Source organism: Danio rerio, chromosome 2, assembly GCF_052040795.2.
Source record: "Danio rerio strain M-AB ecotype USA chromosome 2, GRCz13ab, whole genome shotgun sequence".
Lineage (NCBI taxonomy): Eukaryota > Metazoa > Chordata > Actinopteri > Cypriniformes > Danionidae > Danio > Danio rerio.
The window spans coordinates 41,122,501-41,140,391 of NC_141022.1; the positions used below are offsets into that span (position 1 = coordinate 41,122,501).

Sequence of the window (17,891 nt, forward strand, 5' to 3'; positions counted from 1 at the left end):
ACTTTTGACCGGTAGTGTATTTTCTACAAGAACTGTCCTTTCAAAGGTTCTTTTGGGAATATGGTATTAATGGAGAAAAAAAACCTTCAGGAAATTTAATTTTAAGGTTGTTTGTTTGTAATTAAACATTAAAGACATAGTTTTACATAATATGTAAAGACTTCTAAAAAGTAATGGTTTAGGATGCAGACTAAAGAGAAAAATCTAAATCAAAAAATAAACTTACTGCTTTTTGGTTGGAGGCAGAAAACCGACCATCTCCATGGCCTGATGAAGTCTCCGGAATTCATGTGTCATTTCAGCTTGATCCTCTGAAATTGGCATTTCCTGTGAGGTTAAGTTGAAAAACAGATAATTAATGGAAAAGCTTAGCTGTGATATTTTAACAATAACAAAAAAAGCTAATAATCCAATAAGACATACAGTAAGAACATTAGAAGACTATTAGATTCTTTCTTCTCTTGAAAAGAAGATTTTTTGAAGAAAGTCCAACAATTGACTTAAACAAAATAGACATGTCAATGGTTACTAGTTTCTCACAATCTTTAAAATACTTGCATTTATCTTTAACAGAAACATGAAAGTCTAACAAGTTTGAAACAAGTGGACGATAAGTAAATGATGACAAAAAAATTTGTCCAGCAAAGACAAGAAAAACTAAGATAATCCTTACCTCTTTGAGGTAGTGGTAGTCATTAGGCTGCAGAAGCTTAAACTCATCTCTCTCCTCCTCTGAGGCGCCAATCAAAAGGTAATAAAAAACATGATAATTCCTGTAGGTCAGATAACAAGCAGACAAGGAATTTGCGTTGAGTAATACATTTAATTCCACTTGTGACACTAAGGAGTTCAAACGTAAAAGGGATATGGATAAAATTGATATATATAAAATGGTTTCCCATTTATTACCTTTCAGTTTTTCCTCTGGACACTAGGCGGCATTTCTCTAGTAAATACTTCTCAACAACAGCCCTGAAACATTGAACAAAAGCTGTATTAGGAATTTCAGATCAATGCCAGCAATAGCTAGACTTTCAGATAATTATTTTAGAGAATGGGACCAGAAAATATAACAGGTCTATCTTAATCTGTCTCTGCTGCCTAGCAACTTCAGTCTAACAAAAACATCACTTCCTGATTGAGAAAACATAACGGTACTTCAGACATGTCTTTAAAAACATATTCAATCAGCATAGTGAAAAAAGCTTGCTCTCCAACTTGCTGGACAAAGTAAGGTGTGCACCTTCGTCGGTGGTTTAGTAACTTATATTTATAGGTTGTCTTATCAAAAAGATGTTTTTTTGGGGTAATGACTGCATAAAATATAATGATAGACATTGAAAGCTCAATTCTAATATCTCAAAAGAAACTTTGAATGTAAATTTACCAATATGATACCTTATATGATATAAATGTTCAGAACGACCGCTATGGCCATACTAGTAGTCATAATTCTGGTAGTTCCAGTATCAAGATTAAATGCACTGGTGTCAAATCTCTTATGTGAGTGAGGAGCAGCTGTGGGAGTTTGGTGTGTGACGTGTCTCGGGGCAGAAGGACAGATGACTCACCCTCTCACAACGCCACTCTCCAGATAATTCACTTGAATGAACTTTCCAAAGCGACTTGAGTTGTTGTTGTATGCTGTTTTAGCATTGCCAAATGCCTGAAGAAAGCAAAGAATGAATCAGATAAGCTGTTTTTGAGATCACAAACTATAAAAAACAAACTGATATGGTTTGTGAATGCTGACGGACAACTCTCGTGTTAGATAAAAGATGGCCTTAACCTAATAAACACACTTTAACTATACTTTAAAACTAGTCAAACACAAAAATTAGACATGATTACAGTCTTATTGTCAGTAGATTATTAGCATTTATTATTGGTGGTTCATACTACGGCAACCAGTTCATCAAAACCAAATGACAAAAATACAGTATGAAAATAAAAATGTGTGGGCCTTTTATCTCAGACACCACAAACAAATAAACATAGCTTAGGCAGTCTTGTCCTTCAGTTTGACTTGTTGATGGTAATGCTGATATAAGGCGAGTAGATTTATCCATTTTAAAATACTTCCTGCTATTCCAGTAACAAGTAAAAACAAATCTCACTTAATCATTTATTCATTCATGTCAATTCAAAGACAAATGACACTCACTGGAAACTTTTGCCTTTACAAAGAAAAGAGGCTGCAACCACGATCTGTCATGGTCCAAAAATACATTATTAAAGAATTAGATTTAATTGAATGCTACTTTGTAGTATTTAGAAGCTTTTTGGTAGACATATGAGCAGTCAAATGTCCTTAAACATATCTTTGCAAGTATAACAGGTTTAAAGATTTTTTTTTTATTGCATTATAACACAATTACAATAAGACAAAATTTGATAAACAACTTTCACCCACATTTATAGAACAGAGCACAAATAATAATCAAATCAATAAAATAATAATACAAATAAATACACTTAAACCATAGAATAGGCACACAAACGTATCTAAAAGAATGAAGAAAAAAAATTACACTACCGGGTCTTCTATTAATTACATTTTTTCAATAAACTAAATAGTCTTTCTCCACAATTTGATTTTAGCAACTTTAAAGATTTACAGTATAACCGAAATTCCTTTCGGAAAACTAAAAACAGTGGTTTTGTTTTAAGGGTACTGCATTTATTAATGTAAAATTTCCCCAAATTTAGAAAATTGTTCAATACAAATTGAATATTAAAATCTTTCCCTGATAAACCAAAGAAAATATAATTTATAGAATATTGGGAGGACAACTTGAGAGAAATCTTTAACCACTCAAATGAATCAGAACAAAAGGTTCTGCTATATAAGCATTCAATAAATAAATGTGCAGTCGTTTGAATGTCAACCTCACAGAATGTACAATTGCTGTGATCAAAATTAAATCTATGTCTAAGAAACTCTGAAGATGAGTAAATATCATTGAATATTTTAAAATGTCCTTCTTTAGCTTCGGGAGGTATGAAGATGGAAAGAAACACTGTCCTTAATTCAATAATAGAGCTCTTGGAAAAAAGAAAAGACACAGTATTTCTACTAGCTTGTATTGGAAATTTATCTTGAGTTAATATTGATCTTATTATTTTATTAGGCATTTCACACTAAATAAAATCTTGTCCATTTATTAAAAAATAAGGCAGATGAAGTGTGTCATTTATATTGGTAACCACATTACTAACCATCATAAGAAATGCCTTCGAGATAGATGTCAATACCCTAGTCCAGTGGACACCAAACTTGTTCCTGGAGGGTCGGTGTCCTGCAGATTTTAGCTCCAACCCTAATCAAACACACCTGAACAAGCTAATCAAGGCCTTAACTTGATACATCCAGGCAGGTGTGTTGAGGCAAGTTGGAGCTAAACCCTGTAGGTACACTGGCCCTCCAGGGTCGAGATTGGTGACCCCTGCCCTAGTGTATTGCTTATAATCACATTCAAAGTTATATTTTTCACAAAAACTGGGAACCTCACTCTCTTTGTCTAATAGATGTACAACCAACCAAATACCTCTCTCCCGCCAACTTTTATAAAAAAAAAAAAAAGATTTGTTTCTAAATTAAAAATTATCACTAAGCAAAATTTTTTTGAGCCAATTAATCTTAAACATGCCATTCATACAATTAAAATATATGACCTGCAGACCCCCATATTTATAATCCTTCACTATTGTTCCTTTTTTAACATAATGAACTTTTCTCTTCCACATAATGTTAAAGTTCAACTGATTAATTAATTAATTTTTGTTTTGTAATTGGGAAGGGAACCTGCAGGGTAAATACATCTTGAAAGAGATGCCCCTTTTGTTAATAAAACTTTTTTGAGAAATCATATAGAAAATTTAGCTATAAACAGCTATGGATGAAATAAAAAGTTACAAATGTATTTTTCAAAACTAAAACTACTGTGGAAGGACTTTGAGATATGTAACATGTAACAGCATGCTTACAAGCTGCTCCCTATTGATCTTCAATATGTGCACGCTTTTAACATGATCCATACCACGACCATCATACAGGACTTTATCCTGTAGTAAACTTCTTTTCAAACAAACAGATTCCGTAAAGGAAATATCAGAGAGAAATACTGAGGAAAGGACGTCATGAAACACTTGAATAGATAGAAAACTCTGTTACACTTGTCAGAAGTGGAGTTTTTATCAGATGGCCTGACAGAGCCTGTCTTGGCATGTTGGCTTACGCAGACTCGCTCTGGTATTCTGATAAAAGCCAACGCCCAGGAGTTCTACACATGAAACAGAAAGGGTTTTAGGGTAAAGGTTTGACAACAAGGTCTAATTCAGACAGAAGACACCTTAAAAAGCTACTAGCTGTGCTTTTCCCACAGGTCTCTCTTAACCTTCCGCACTGAAGAAGAAAACGAGCAAAGGTCACAACCACACACGTCAGATGACATAAGAAAACAATGACAACTCTCAGGACTATAAATGGGCAGATCTAGAAAATCATTTATAAGGTGGCATGAGAAGCATTAGTACAAAGTAATCATCTCTTTTGATAACAATAAAAAAATTAAAAAGTATGTTGAATGTAAAAATGTTTTGCAACTTGCTTATAAAGCTTGATACAGTATATATTTTTTATAAAGCTTATAAATAAATACATAGAAGTAAAATTCACTGAATAATAAAACATTGATGTATATTTATGGCCTATCAAAACAGTATAAATGTAGAGAATTAATAGTTGTTTCTGAGGTATTGAGCCACAGATCAGTAGCACAATCCAAACACGTCATACAAAAGCGACATCAGCCTGTAACGCTTCAAAATCGCATATGTACTGAAAGTGAAAAAGTGAACGTTGTGACATGTGGCCAAGTATGGTGACCATACTCAGAATTGGTTCTATACATTTAACCCATTCAAGTGCATACACACACAGGGGTAAACACACACACACCCAGAGCAGAAGGCATTGTGGTTAGGTTGTCCAAGGACAGCAAATGGATCATGTGTGAAAAGGGTGAATCAAATGAAACGACGCTAAACCACAACAATAGATTCTCAATCAAATGTCAAAGTTCAGCAAGAGTAAAAATGTAGTGCAAGTGCAACCAATTTTACTCTCAAGATGCCATGACCCAGTTTTCCGTGGCCTATTTTTGTTTCCTAAAAACATCTGTTCAGTTTTCACCAACAACTAGATTTTCTGTTTTTTCTAAAAAAAAAAAAAAAAAACAGGTTTTCACAAGAATCCTGCAGATGGCATATCAAAATAAACACTACAGTGTTCAAAAGAGGCGCTGCATTATTCTAGTACATATGGCATTTAGTTTCCTTCTTCAGTTTATGGAATTTTGCCTGTCAACATAAATTTTAGAGTATGTCTTTTTACTTCGAAAAACAAAACACATCTCTCCACAATATAAAACATGATTCAGGACTAATTCTAAAGTATAAATTTGCCTCCAAAGTTTAAGACATAACATTGAATGTTTGTAAAGTATTAATCGTCAATATGAGTAGTAAAAACAGTACTGCTTTCATTTTAAAGCGGGACCTATTTTGCCTCTTTTTATAAGATGTAAAATAAGTGTATGATGTCCCTAGAGTGTGTTTGTGTAGTATCAGCTCAAAATATCGCACAAATAATGTTTTAGGACTCTTTAAAACTGCTCTCTCTAGGTTTAGATCCTAATTGTGTCATTATAGTGACTGTTGCTTTAAATTCAAATGAGAAAAAACAAGAGTAATGTCCTGTGCTACTGAGGGAGAGATTGCCACTGATGGGCAGGGATTTCCCCCTTTGATGACACATACAAAAGCACAGTGTCAAAGTGTGTCTGCAGACTGTTTTTATTTAGTGTGGCTATGAAAAACTAAATTAATCATTCTTTACTATTAGAAGCTGGTTATATTCGCAGACTATTGGCACTCAACTGTGTTTAAACACCTTAAAAGTAGGTCCCCTTTTATGTCTACAAGGATTTTGGTCCCACTTTATATTAAGTGGCCTTAACTAATATGCACTTACACAGGAATTAATAGTTTGTTACAATTGTATTATTGTGTAAATACATGTATTTACTGTGTACTTATACTTGATTAAATACATGTATGTAATTACATCTGTAATTAACTTTTGTAATTACATTTGTAAATACACTGTTGACCATCCCTTACACCTTAACCCACCCTTAAACCTACCCATGCCACCAAACATGTCCATAACCCGACCTCTATCCCAACTCAAAAGCACCACAAGTGTTCTCAAATACATTATGAACACAGTAAGTACATTGTATTAATTTTTTGATGTAAGTAAATAGTAGTTAAGGACACTTAATATAAAGTGGGACCAGGATTTTCTCTACTTTAAGACATAACTTATTTTATAAAAAGGTGCAAATAAAACATTGCTAACCTGTCTAATTTATAGCAGTCAGAGTTATAGAATCTGTATTTTTTTTCTTTATTTTTATGCCAAGAACGAATTACATTGTTTATACAGATAATAATAATAATTAAAACAATAATAATAGAAAAAATCTGCTAAATTTTATAAAATAAAAGAATAAAAAAAAAAATAAATAAATACATAAATAAATAGAGTGACAACAGTAATGGGTGATACGATCAGGGACAATGCTGTGCTATCTTACAATGGTAGGTTAACATAGAAGAAGCTTAAGGTTCTGGAGAAAGAAAACACAAACAGATTACAGAAAAAAAGATTCCAGTTACATACAAGACAGTCACATTATTCCCCAGGAAGTACATTTATAACAGAGAAATATGATAATAAGGGATGCCAAACATATGAGAATTTGCTAGAACCTCTAATTGAATATTTAATTTTTTCCAAGTGTAAATATAACATCAGATCTTGAAGCCAGTGTGATGCTTTAAGTGGATTAAAAGATTTCTATGGCAATAAAATGTGTCTGTGAGCCAGTAAAGATGCATAGAATCTGTATTATTGATGCCTGAATTGGCTGGTAACGGATGTCAAAGATGACTACATACAGTAAAGTTAAACTATACAGTTCCATTATCTCTACACAAGATAAGCTGTCTGGAACCAAAACATAAAACACAATCATTATTGAGTCTCTGCATAATATATAAACAACATTACCATGTTAAAATAAAACTACCAGACAAACAATGCACATATTGTTAGAGGAGACCTCATGAACACAATACACAAATGTCTGAAATGAGACAGAGATCTTTTCCTTTTGAAAAAAACAAACAAAAAAAAAAAACAAAAAACAAAGCCCAGTAATATGAAGCAAATGTTCAAATATTACCTGCCTCCAGTGTCACATAATCCTTCAAAAATGGGTCTATCATGTAGATTTAGTGCTTGAAAAAGATTTTGTATTATGATCAATGCTGAAAACTGTTCTGTGGCTAAATATGTTTTATTAGAAACCAATACACATTTCATAATTCTTTGATGAATTGCTGAAAATATAACTACTGGGACCTTCAATCAGGTCAATGAATCATTGTTGGATAATATAATATTTTTAATTAACATAATCATTAAATACATTTTAAATCGCTGATATTCAGGACACTCTTACTCTGTAAACCACAGGACTCTGATGATTCACTTAAAGGGCATGCTTTACTTATACATTACTAGGAGTATGATATCCACTATTCCACAAATGTATTTATTTCAATACTGGGTTCCCACACTTTCATGAACAGCAAGTTCAAGGACTTTCCATGACCTTATAAACCACCCTTCATTTAAAATCAAGCACCTTTGTATTTGATTTGATTTACACTTAATGTACTGACATGAAAAAAATATTAGTCATTTTCTAAAATGTAAACTGTTTTAAAAATAATGTTCAAAAAATGTATTCAGTATAGATAATATTCAATTGTAGTTTCTGAAATGCATTATTTGTCTGTGCTATTGTACAAGTTTTAAATTTAGGATTTATAATTAAAGAATTTCTTAGTTTTTTTCTGAGTACAATTGTTGAAATAAAAGCATAAACAAATTAAAATTTCAATTTAATTCAAGCCCTTTCAAGAACCTTTGTTAATTTTTAAGAACTTTCAAGGCCTTGAATCCATATTTCTGAAATTCAAGTAATTTTAAGTACTTTCAAGGAGTGTAGGGAACACAGTAAATAACATGTATCAAATATTAGGTCCCATGCTCAATATACAGTTGAGGTAAGAATTATTAGTCCCCTCTGAGTTATTAGCCCTTCCTGGTTAATTTTTTCCCCTAATTCTGTTTTACGGAGAGAAGATTGTTTTCTAAATATAATATAGTTTTAGGTTCTCATTTCTATTAACTGATTTATTTTATCTTTGACATGATGACAGTAATTAATATTTGACTAGATATTTTTCCAGATAATAGTATTCAGCTTAAATGCAATTTAAAGGCTTAAACGTTTGTTGTCGATCACCGTAAAACAGGAAAAGGAAGATATCATCATTCTCACCATAAAACAGATTTACTTTAATCGGCTAGACACTGGCCTCACAACTCCATGAGTCCACGATCGGTAAATGTGGCTCGTGTGGACTGCGCTACAGAAAAGCTATCTGATTTAGAAAGTAGCAATGTTACTTCCACCCTACTGAGAAAAGTAGTTAAGCTAGTAGCGTCACTGCTTGTAGCGTTGCTACTGCCCAACACTGTTAACTAGGTTAATTAAGTTAACAAGGCAGGTTAAGGTAATGAGGCAAGTTATTGTTTAACAGTGGTTTTGTTTTGTAGACTATCGAAAGAAATAGCTTAAGGGGCTAATAATTTTGACCTTAAAATGGTTTTTGAAAAATAAAAACTGCTTTTATTCTAGCCCAAATAAAACAAATAAGACTTTCTCCAGAAGAAAAATTATAGAATATACTGTGATAATACCCTTGCTCTGTTTAACATCATTTAGGAGATATTTAAAAGAGAAAAAAATTCTAAAGGGGGCTAATAATTCTGATCATACTGTACAATCATAATCTTTCAACAATGCAACTCTGATTGCTTGTTCTGCCATTTTTTTTTTACTCAAAACCACTCATAACCTATTTTTTTCAACCCTCTTAATAAGAAATCTATTTATATCAAATAAACGACGCAAGTTCCACTTTGTCATGTGCGTTCTTTGTAAGTAATACTGAGAGGGGCTGGCCGTTCTGATAAAAGAATGTGTTTAAGAAAACAGAGAACTTGTTCAACCTGTTTAGGATCAGATTGAGACTCCCAGTAGGCCTGCGCATGACAAACACTGTCTGACAGCTTAGTTTAAAAGGGGCAGGACCAAAGTAAGGAAACCCCATAAAATATGAGCTAATTCCTTCAGTAAAAATTCATCTGCACCTTTGTATCACCTCATACTAAAGAATTCTGAATAGGAAGTTTAGGAAACGGACTGTACAGTGGAAAAACTCCAATTCCTAAGAGTGCACTGAATTAGTCACTCAACTCATTGATTATGCATTAACAATGAAAGCACCAAAAATGATACGAGAGTGTGTTGAAACCTTTAAACTTTCACTTTAGTTTTAGTTTCAGAATTTATAGAGCCTATTGGAGACAGAGGTCTGTTCGGACTGTAGAAGGAAGCAGTGTAAAAAGTGCCCTGTCATGTGACAAGGCCAAATGGTTTCTAGATCCTTATTTGACCATGTTTAAGAAAGGAAAGAGGAACCCACTTTCACATAATTTAATGCACTTGATTTAAGGACAGTAACCTTGTACTGATAAAAGTCCTCAACATGAACAGCTAGAAGCATGCAAGAACATGATAAGAGGACAAGCCACTTCCTGCACAGAGGTCATCATTTCCTCCCAAACTTGACTCTTTATCAGCATAACAAGAAAAACTGATTTTACAGAACGAAACACAACAATAAAAAAGAAATACAGCTAAAGAAGAGATATAGGTTGATGCAAATGGTGTAGTGGTTAGTGTGTAGACACATGCACTCCGGTGCTCCAACGACCCGAGTTCCATTCCCACCTCGCGATCCTTTTTGGATCTTTCCCTTTCTCTGCTCCCCATGCTTTCCTGTCAATACTCTAATATCCTATTATTAAAGGGTGAAAACCCCAAAAAATAATTATGTTACAGATAGGGCTGGGTGCTATGAAAAAATCTCATATAACAATACAAATCATCTTATATCCTTATAACAATATACGTCACCATATGTAAAGGTCTTTTTCTTTATTACATTTTAAAGTGAAATCTCCTCATTCATATGTGATGTATTTCTTTAGGTGTTTATCTTATATTTAAGTTTGCTGTTCTAACGGTAGATTCATGCTGTGTTCACACAAGACGTGGCACGAACAGATAAATCGCGCTATTCACATGTAAATGGACACTTGAACATTCTGAGTTTATTCGCTTAATTCGAAAGGCAAATCATCTTCATTCGCGCATCAAATTCACTTCACAATAGATACGTCATGAGCAGGGCTTCTGTCTGCCCGGTGACTTTTCGTTGCTAAATGGCTAGAATGGATTTTATTGAGAGAATAGCTGTGCAAATGTGCTTAATGAAGGCTGAAAAACAGCGTTGATTCATTTGGAGCCGTGTCTCAGTCTACTAGATCATTTCTGAGGTGCACCCACCTCTGTGAGCTCGTAAACCCCTCCAGAAACTATACCTGGATGATGGAAGTTTTTAGCTGTGCTTCCGACTGAGCTGAGCCCAGTTTGATGAACTGTTGTCCGGTGTCGGCAAGAAGATTTCCCCTAGGACACTAACAACAGGCGCTATGTCATAATCATGCCCCTACAAGAGCAGGCTCCTGATTGTTCAATGGCGCACGAATGACTGCGGAAGTTCTGTCATTCCAACTTAAGCGATTCACGCGATACGCTCGTTAAGTGCGTCAATCATGCAAAACGTTCAACCTGTCGCACTTAACTTGCATGAATAGCCTCATTTATGCCACCTCATTTGCGCACATTGCTCCACTGGATGTCTATTCACATCGTTGCATTGACTTAACATGTAAATCACTCGCGATTGATGCTTCATTTGCGTCGTTGTAAACAGAGCATTGACAAGTAACAGTAATTTTTTTATTTTACTAAAACAAAACAAACTTTAACTAAAATAAAACAACAAAAAAAAATATTTTTAACGCTCCTCTTTATACACACTACTGACAATAAATACATTTACAACAATAGCAATAATGTAACAATATGCGCATAAAAAAACGATTGATGGAAACACCAAAAATGCGCATCAATTTTAAAAATGTGCATAAAAATCATATGTGCATAACTGAGTCAGATGAACTTTTTATTTGATAAGAAAAGATGCACATAAACTATGATGAAAACACTTTTACAGAACAAATTCCAGTGTGCGCATTAAAAAGTCAAGTGATTTTGTTATAATGTTATGTGATGATAAAAATGTGTGTAACTAGACAAACCAGCAGGCTGAGCACATTGTAAAACATCTGAAATGTTGTTTTGGTCATTTTAAAACGCTGTAACCATTTCAGTATTAGTATCATTTTATTATTAATTACCTACAGAATTGTCAACAGTGTCTGCGCTCCACGTATCACACCTTTTAACGCCACCATCATTACGATTATGGTCGTTTGGTATGATGCGTCTCAATTTTTGCTGTGATGTTCAAAGGGTAAGGTCAGAATTTGGTGTGTATAACATGAAAGCATAGATCCATCCTGTCTCATATCAGTGGTTGAGGTTAGTGAGGGTGGTTTAATGGGTAGGATGATTTTTGTGACAGAATTTAGGCCCCTTTGTTCCTTCTGAGAATTGTTTAAAGCCACAGACTACCAGAATATTTTTGTTGACCATGTACATCCCTTTATGACCACAATGAACTCAAACTGCTTTCCTAAACAAAACAGCGAGTTCACTTTACACAAAAAACCTCTAGTCACCAGTTATCCATCTATTAGAGCACCATTGGGATGTGGAATGAGAAATTCACATCATGGATGTGTACGTTGTGGATGAGGATCAATGTAAAGCAATTAATTTATCTCAAAAGGAAAAAAGGGGCCTAAAACATGCCCCTTAAAAATTACTCCACCCATTAAACCACCATCACTAACCTTAACCACTGATACAAGGCAGGATGGATCTTTACTTTCAAGTGTTGCAACTTGCACACAGCAAATTCTGACCTTCACATCACAGCACACATTGAGACTGATCATACCAGATAATCCTCCTATATGGTCTAATTTTGATGACCAATATGAGTTTACCCAGCTAAATTTTTTGGATTTAGCTGACAGGATTGGCAACAGTGTGGCCGTTCTGTAATCAATCTGATACAAGGTTCACTGTGTTGTGCATTCAGGGATGTTCTTCTTCGAGCCTCTAGTTAATGGTTTTTGACTTGCTGTTGTCTTTCTATCATGTCAAAATGTCTAATTCATGTCTAAAGATGAGCATTAAAAATTATATGTATTTTTAATAGTTTTATTTTAGTTGACAGTAATTTTGTTTTTAATATGTTAGTTTACGATTACCATCACTAGGAATAAAAATCTTTGAAGAATACTTCCAGTACTTCCATACTTCTGGAATTAGTCTCAGGGAAACTAAGGGATGAATCTGGCCATATTCTTTACTCTACCTCCTGTGGTTTTAAACCTTTATGAGTTCCTTTCTTCTGTTGAACACAAAAGAAGATATTATGGAAGTCAATGGGTGCAAGCAACCAACAATTTTTAAAATATCTTCTTTTGTGTTTAACAGAACAAAGAAACTCATACAGGCTTTGAACAAGTGAAAGGAGAGCACATGATTACAGAATTTTACATTTTGGGTTAACTACAGTTGAAATCAGAATAATTAAACTCTATTTGAAATTAATTTTCTTTTTTAAATATTTCCCAGATGCTTAACAGAGCAAGAAAATTTTTACAGTAAGTCTGATAATATTTTTACTTCTAAAGAAAGTCTTATTTGTTTTATTACAGATCAAAGAAAAGCAGTTTTTAATTTTTTTAAGCCATTTAAGGTCAACATTATTAGCTCCTTATTTTTTATAAAGCTAAATATTTTTCGATTGTCTAAAGAACAAACCATCATTATACAATAACTTGCCTAATACTCGATCCTGCCTAGTTAACCTAATTACCCAGTTAAGCCTTTAAACGTCACTTTAAGCTGTATAGAAGCATCTTGAAAAACATCTAGTAAAATATTTACTGTCGTCATGGCAATGATGAAACAAATCAGTTATTAGAAAATGAGTTTTTAAAACTATTATGTTTACAAATGTGTTAAAGAAATTTGCTCTCCGTTAAACAAAAATTGGGGGAAAAAATAAACAGGGGGCGAAAATTCAGGGGGGCTAATAAATCTGATTTCAACAGTATACTTTTAAACTTTTTCCAAAGGAAAAAGTTGGTAGAACCTGGTACTACAGTAAATACTGTGGCCAGAGAGTGTAGAGTTAAAAAAAAAATATATGTAACCAAACACTCATAGAAATTAAGCTGAAACCAAAATAGAAACATACACAGGATGCATTCCAAATTGTAAACTTACTAATGAAAAAATTTAATGTGAAATATAAAGTGACTATAAATTAAAATGGGTGATACGGTGACTCAGTAATTAGCACTGTCACCTCACAGCAAGAAAGTCGCTGGTTCGATTCTCGGGTGGGTCAGTTTGCATGATCTCCCCGTGTTCATGTGGGTTTCCTCCAATTGCTCCGGTTTCCCCCACAGTCCAAATACATGCGATACAGGTAAATTTAATAAACTAAATTGGCCAAAGCATGTGAGTGTGTGTGAATTAGTTTATATGGGTGTTTTCCAGTACTGGTTGCAGCTAGAAGGGCATACACTGTGTAAAACATATGCTGAAATAGTTGGCGGTTCATTCCACCGTGGCGACCCTGATGAATAAAGGGACTAAGCCGAAGGACAATAAATGAATGATTGAATGAATAAATAAAAATAAATAAATTTAAAACATAACACTGAATATAAATACTTTTTACAAAAGCAAAAAATAATAAAATTGACTAAAGAAAAAGTTAAAAGAAAACTCAAAATAGGCTAAACAAAATTACAGCGGTGTGAAAAAGTGTTTGCCGCATTCCTGACTTATCTTTTATAGATAACACTTTTTTTGTCACACTTTAATGTTTCAGATCATCAAACAAATTTAATTATTAGTCAAAGATAACACAAGTAAACATAAGAGAAAACAAAGTACACAGATGTGTTTCTTGTTCAAGATGTACTTGTGTTATCTCTTTTTTAACTTGTGACTTATTTATTTTGTATGATGATCTGAAACATTGATTAAAGTGTCACAAACATCATAACAAAAAATAAATAAATCCGTAAGGGGGCAAACACTTTTTCACACCACTGTAAAACTAGATAAGTAACATAACACTTCATAAATAATACACAAACGACATTAAGACACTGAAAATAAGGATTCAAACAGACGTCCCAAATGAGCATTAGCACGACAATGGATGCCATTTGAACAAAGTGGCTATTACTTCATTTTAAGACATCTAATTATTTAAAAATGTAAAGTTTACATTAAGATAAAACATTGAATAGAATTGAAAGATACCCGAAAACAGTAAAATAAATACAAATTAAATAAGAGTAGAAAGGGTGCATTTCAGGACTTGGGGCTCCATGGCTGAAGTTGCTTAAGCCCCCTGAATCACTAAATCCGCCCCTGGTACAAGACAATAGTTTCAGAATCATGGTCTTCTCGTCTATGTCATTTCATCTCAATGGATCCTATAGCTAAAGAAACACCATTGCTGAACCCTGTTTAAGGCCACTTCTAGCTATTATGGACATAAATACAGCTACAGGCCTGTATTACATCTCTACTTGGTCTCCTATTCCAACTAGATTGCCATCACACTTCTAAGCATACAATGAAAAGTGCCAAACCTCAAACTCACCTCAAGCACTGGGCCTGCTCCCAGGATGGTTCGCTCCACGCCACTAGTATATCCTTTCTGGCTGAGGGCGGTCAGGCAGTGGATAAGGAAGTTGGTGCTCTGTGTTTTACCAGAACCACTCTCCCCGGAGATGACGATGCATTGGTTGACCCGTTTGTTCATCATCGTGTGGAAGGCAGCATCTGCAATAGCGAAGACGTGAGGTTCCAGCTTGCCCAGCGTGTGGTTCTCATACATCTTGACGTATCTGGGATTGTAGATGGGGAGAAACTTAAAGGGATTAACAGCGATGAGGATGTTGCTCGCAAACGTGTAGATCTTCTGCTTGTGGAAGCGATGCCGCAGAGTTTCCAAGATGCTCTCCTCTGTTAGATCAGGGAGGTTGCATAAATCGTCATACTCCTGAGGCTGCTGTGAGACGAAACCCCGAGTTACAAGCCCCTGAGCTACTTTCTCTCGTCGGACAGATGACATAATGTCATAATGCATGGATCTGTCGTAGCTTCCCTCTTGAAGAGCGAAGAAGTATCCATCGCTTTGAGGATGTTTGAGTTGAGCCTTTCTAGGCCAGAGAAGGACTCTTTGAACGGGAAGGTCGCTGGCTTGTAGGACCCATTCTTCTCCACCGTACTCTTGGACCTCCACGAGAACGTGGGGTTTGGATGTGTCTAAGCCAAGCGTAGTGAGAGCCGTCTTAATGACGGTGGCGGCTGTGGCCTCTTTCGGGACCCTGAGGATGCAGTCTTGCCCAGGTTTGGCGGACAACCTGGGGTAAATTTGCAGAGCGCAGACCGATTCATCCTGGCAGATTGTCGCCTTTCCGTTCGTGACATTCATTCTTTAAACACACAGACATGCATCAGTACAGCACACCGCACAGTACAGCATGATAAGGATCTGGAGAAGAAAGAAAGGGAAGAAAGAATGTAGGTTTGAGTGTGAAACTGCAGTTAGACCACCAGGATATACAAGTACACACTTGCCTAATGTGAAAACTGTAGCGGGTTGTAAAAATAGCATGAACTCCATGGATCTAGTTTATATTTTCCTTAAAAGTTTCACTAGTTAAAATAAGATAGTAGTAGCCTTTTTAAAATCAGTCAGTGTCAAGTACTGCTGTTTATTTAATGTTTGTATGCTATTAGTTAATTAATAATGTATTTATTTACTATTTTGCCAAGTGTTTTAAATGAATGTTCATACTGTGAACATGTAAACAATAAATGTAGGTAATGTATGCATGTAGGTAAAGTCTTCCTTAATTCTAAAAATATACATCATCCCAATATGAAAATTATATTTACATTAGAACTCAAAGATTGAAGGGTTTCCAACATTCTTCAAAAGATCTTTTTTGTTTAACAGAACAAACACAAGAGAATTGAAATGTCTTTAAAATAATTAGATTAAAATAATTATTATTTTAGATGAAACATCACTTTAAAATACTTTGATATTTAGAGAAATACATATCTTTTCATAACATTAAATATAATCATGCTCGAATAATAAAAACGCTATTAACATCAGCAGATTATTTAACAAACACGACACAAGTCATGACGCCTTTTTACAACCGTGACAAAACTATTAACTTTCACTTCAGAAAATCTTACTACAACGTTAGTTCTTTCAATGGATTAGCAATAAAAAAACCAAGCAAATAACAACAAATGTACCTTTTTCAAAACAACCTCGTTGTTTTCCAGAGCGGAATCATTTCCAACATGGGGAAAAAAAATCCAGCAGTGCTTTCCAGGCGAAACTTCCAGCTCTTCAACTAGTAAAAGCAGTCCACCTGCAACCCTGCGTAACACCGGACACGATAAACTCACATTCACGGCGCAGGTAAATACCATTAAGAGGCGAATAATAACACAGGCGACTGGCTCGGTGAAATCTTGATCGAGAAATAAGGAAGACTATTTCTTTCGCCTCCTGAATGTTGACGACACGGACGGCTTGTTACTTCCTGACATCGCAGTGTGTCTGCTAATTGCAGAGTTGATGTGAGTATGATGACACGCCGCCCTCGCCCGAATTCACTCTGCCATTGCAGGTTTACGACACTGACAGAACTGAACACCTGAGCAAACCAGTGTTACGAGATTTTCGGTTTCAGTGTGTCACAAGGTTTAACCTTTGCCCCCTCCCCGGACCAATACCTCAATCAAAAAGCACTGTAGAAATAAAATTATGACAGTTAAAAAAGTGTTTTTGCGTTTAAAAATGTAAAAGTTGTATTCTGTTACTCCATCGTGGATGTTTTGTCATCACCACTAGATGGCGTCATCCAACACAAATCTCTTGTGTCAGGTCAGTACGACCTACTCAATGCAAAGATATTTAAAAAATCACACAACATAGCTATAAAAGCTCTTTTTAAAACTTTTTATTTATGATTTTTCTTTTTTTTCCAGAACAACCCCTCCCCCAACAAGTTAACCTCTCACAGGTAAGGGAATACATAAGAATTATATTATACTTTAAATACTTTAAATAAAATAAATAAATAAATAAATACGAGGTACTGCCATCATAATTACTTTTTCAGGGAAACATTAGTGCATCAAGTTACATTGTGTTACATTGAAAAGCACATTTTTAAAATAATTGTATAGCTGTGTTGGGTGTTGGTATTCTGTATTTATTACATATCTGTCCACTCTCAGGTAAAAAAAAAAGGTGTAACACATCTAAGCTGAAGTCCAATTGACAGGCATTTCATTTGATTCTTGCTCTTAATAACAATTCCTTTGAAGTGTACTATGTATTTAAAAGTTTAACATGTAATGAATGGTTTTAATGTGTTACTTTTCACTAACTTCATATAAAAAGCAGCCTAATAAAACACTATTTGATATAAAACATGCATGTTGGTACTCACCTTTTGTCAAGTACTGATTTTGTTTGATCAACTGTAGTGACTATAGTTTGAGAAATACAACTGA

At 34.5% G+C, this 17,891-nt stretch overlaps 1 protein-coding gene across 16 annotated transcripts in view; it reads right to left on the minus strand.

Moving 5' to 3' along the window:
• Positions 1-16,922, minus strand: part of myo9b (myosin IXb) — a 60,197-nt gene extending 43,275 nt beyond the window's left edge. For all 16 annotated transcript variants that reach the window (XM_087241128.1, XM_087241135.1, XM_087241127.1 and 13 more), the window contains exons 1-6: positions 16,620-16,922; positions 14,941-15,837; positions 1,572-1,666; positions 910-972; positions 674-773; positions 227-327 (exon numbers count right to left, since the gene is read on the minus strand). In XM_087241128.1, coding sequence (XP_087097254.1) covers positions 227-327; positions 674-773; positions 910-972; positions 1,572-1,666; positions 14,941-15,777 — 1,196 coding nt within the window. In that variant the 5' untranslated portion in view covers positions 15,778-15,837; positions 16,620-16,922. The remainder of the gene's footprint in view (positions 1-226; positions 328-673; positions 774-909; positions 973-1,571; positions 1,667-14,940; positions 15,838-16,619) is intronic.
• Between the last annotated feature and the right edge of the window lie 969 nt (positions 16,923-17,891).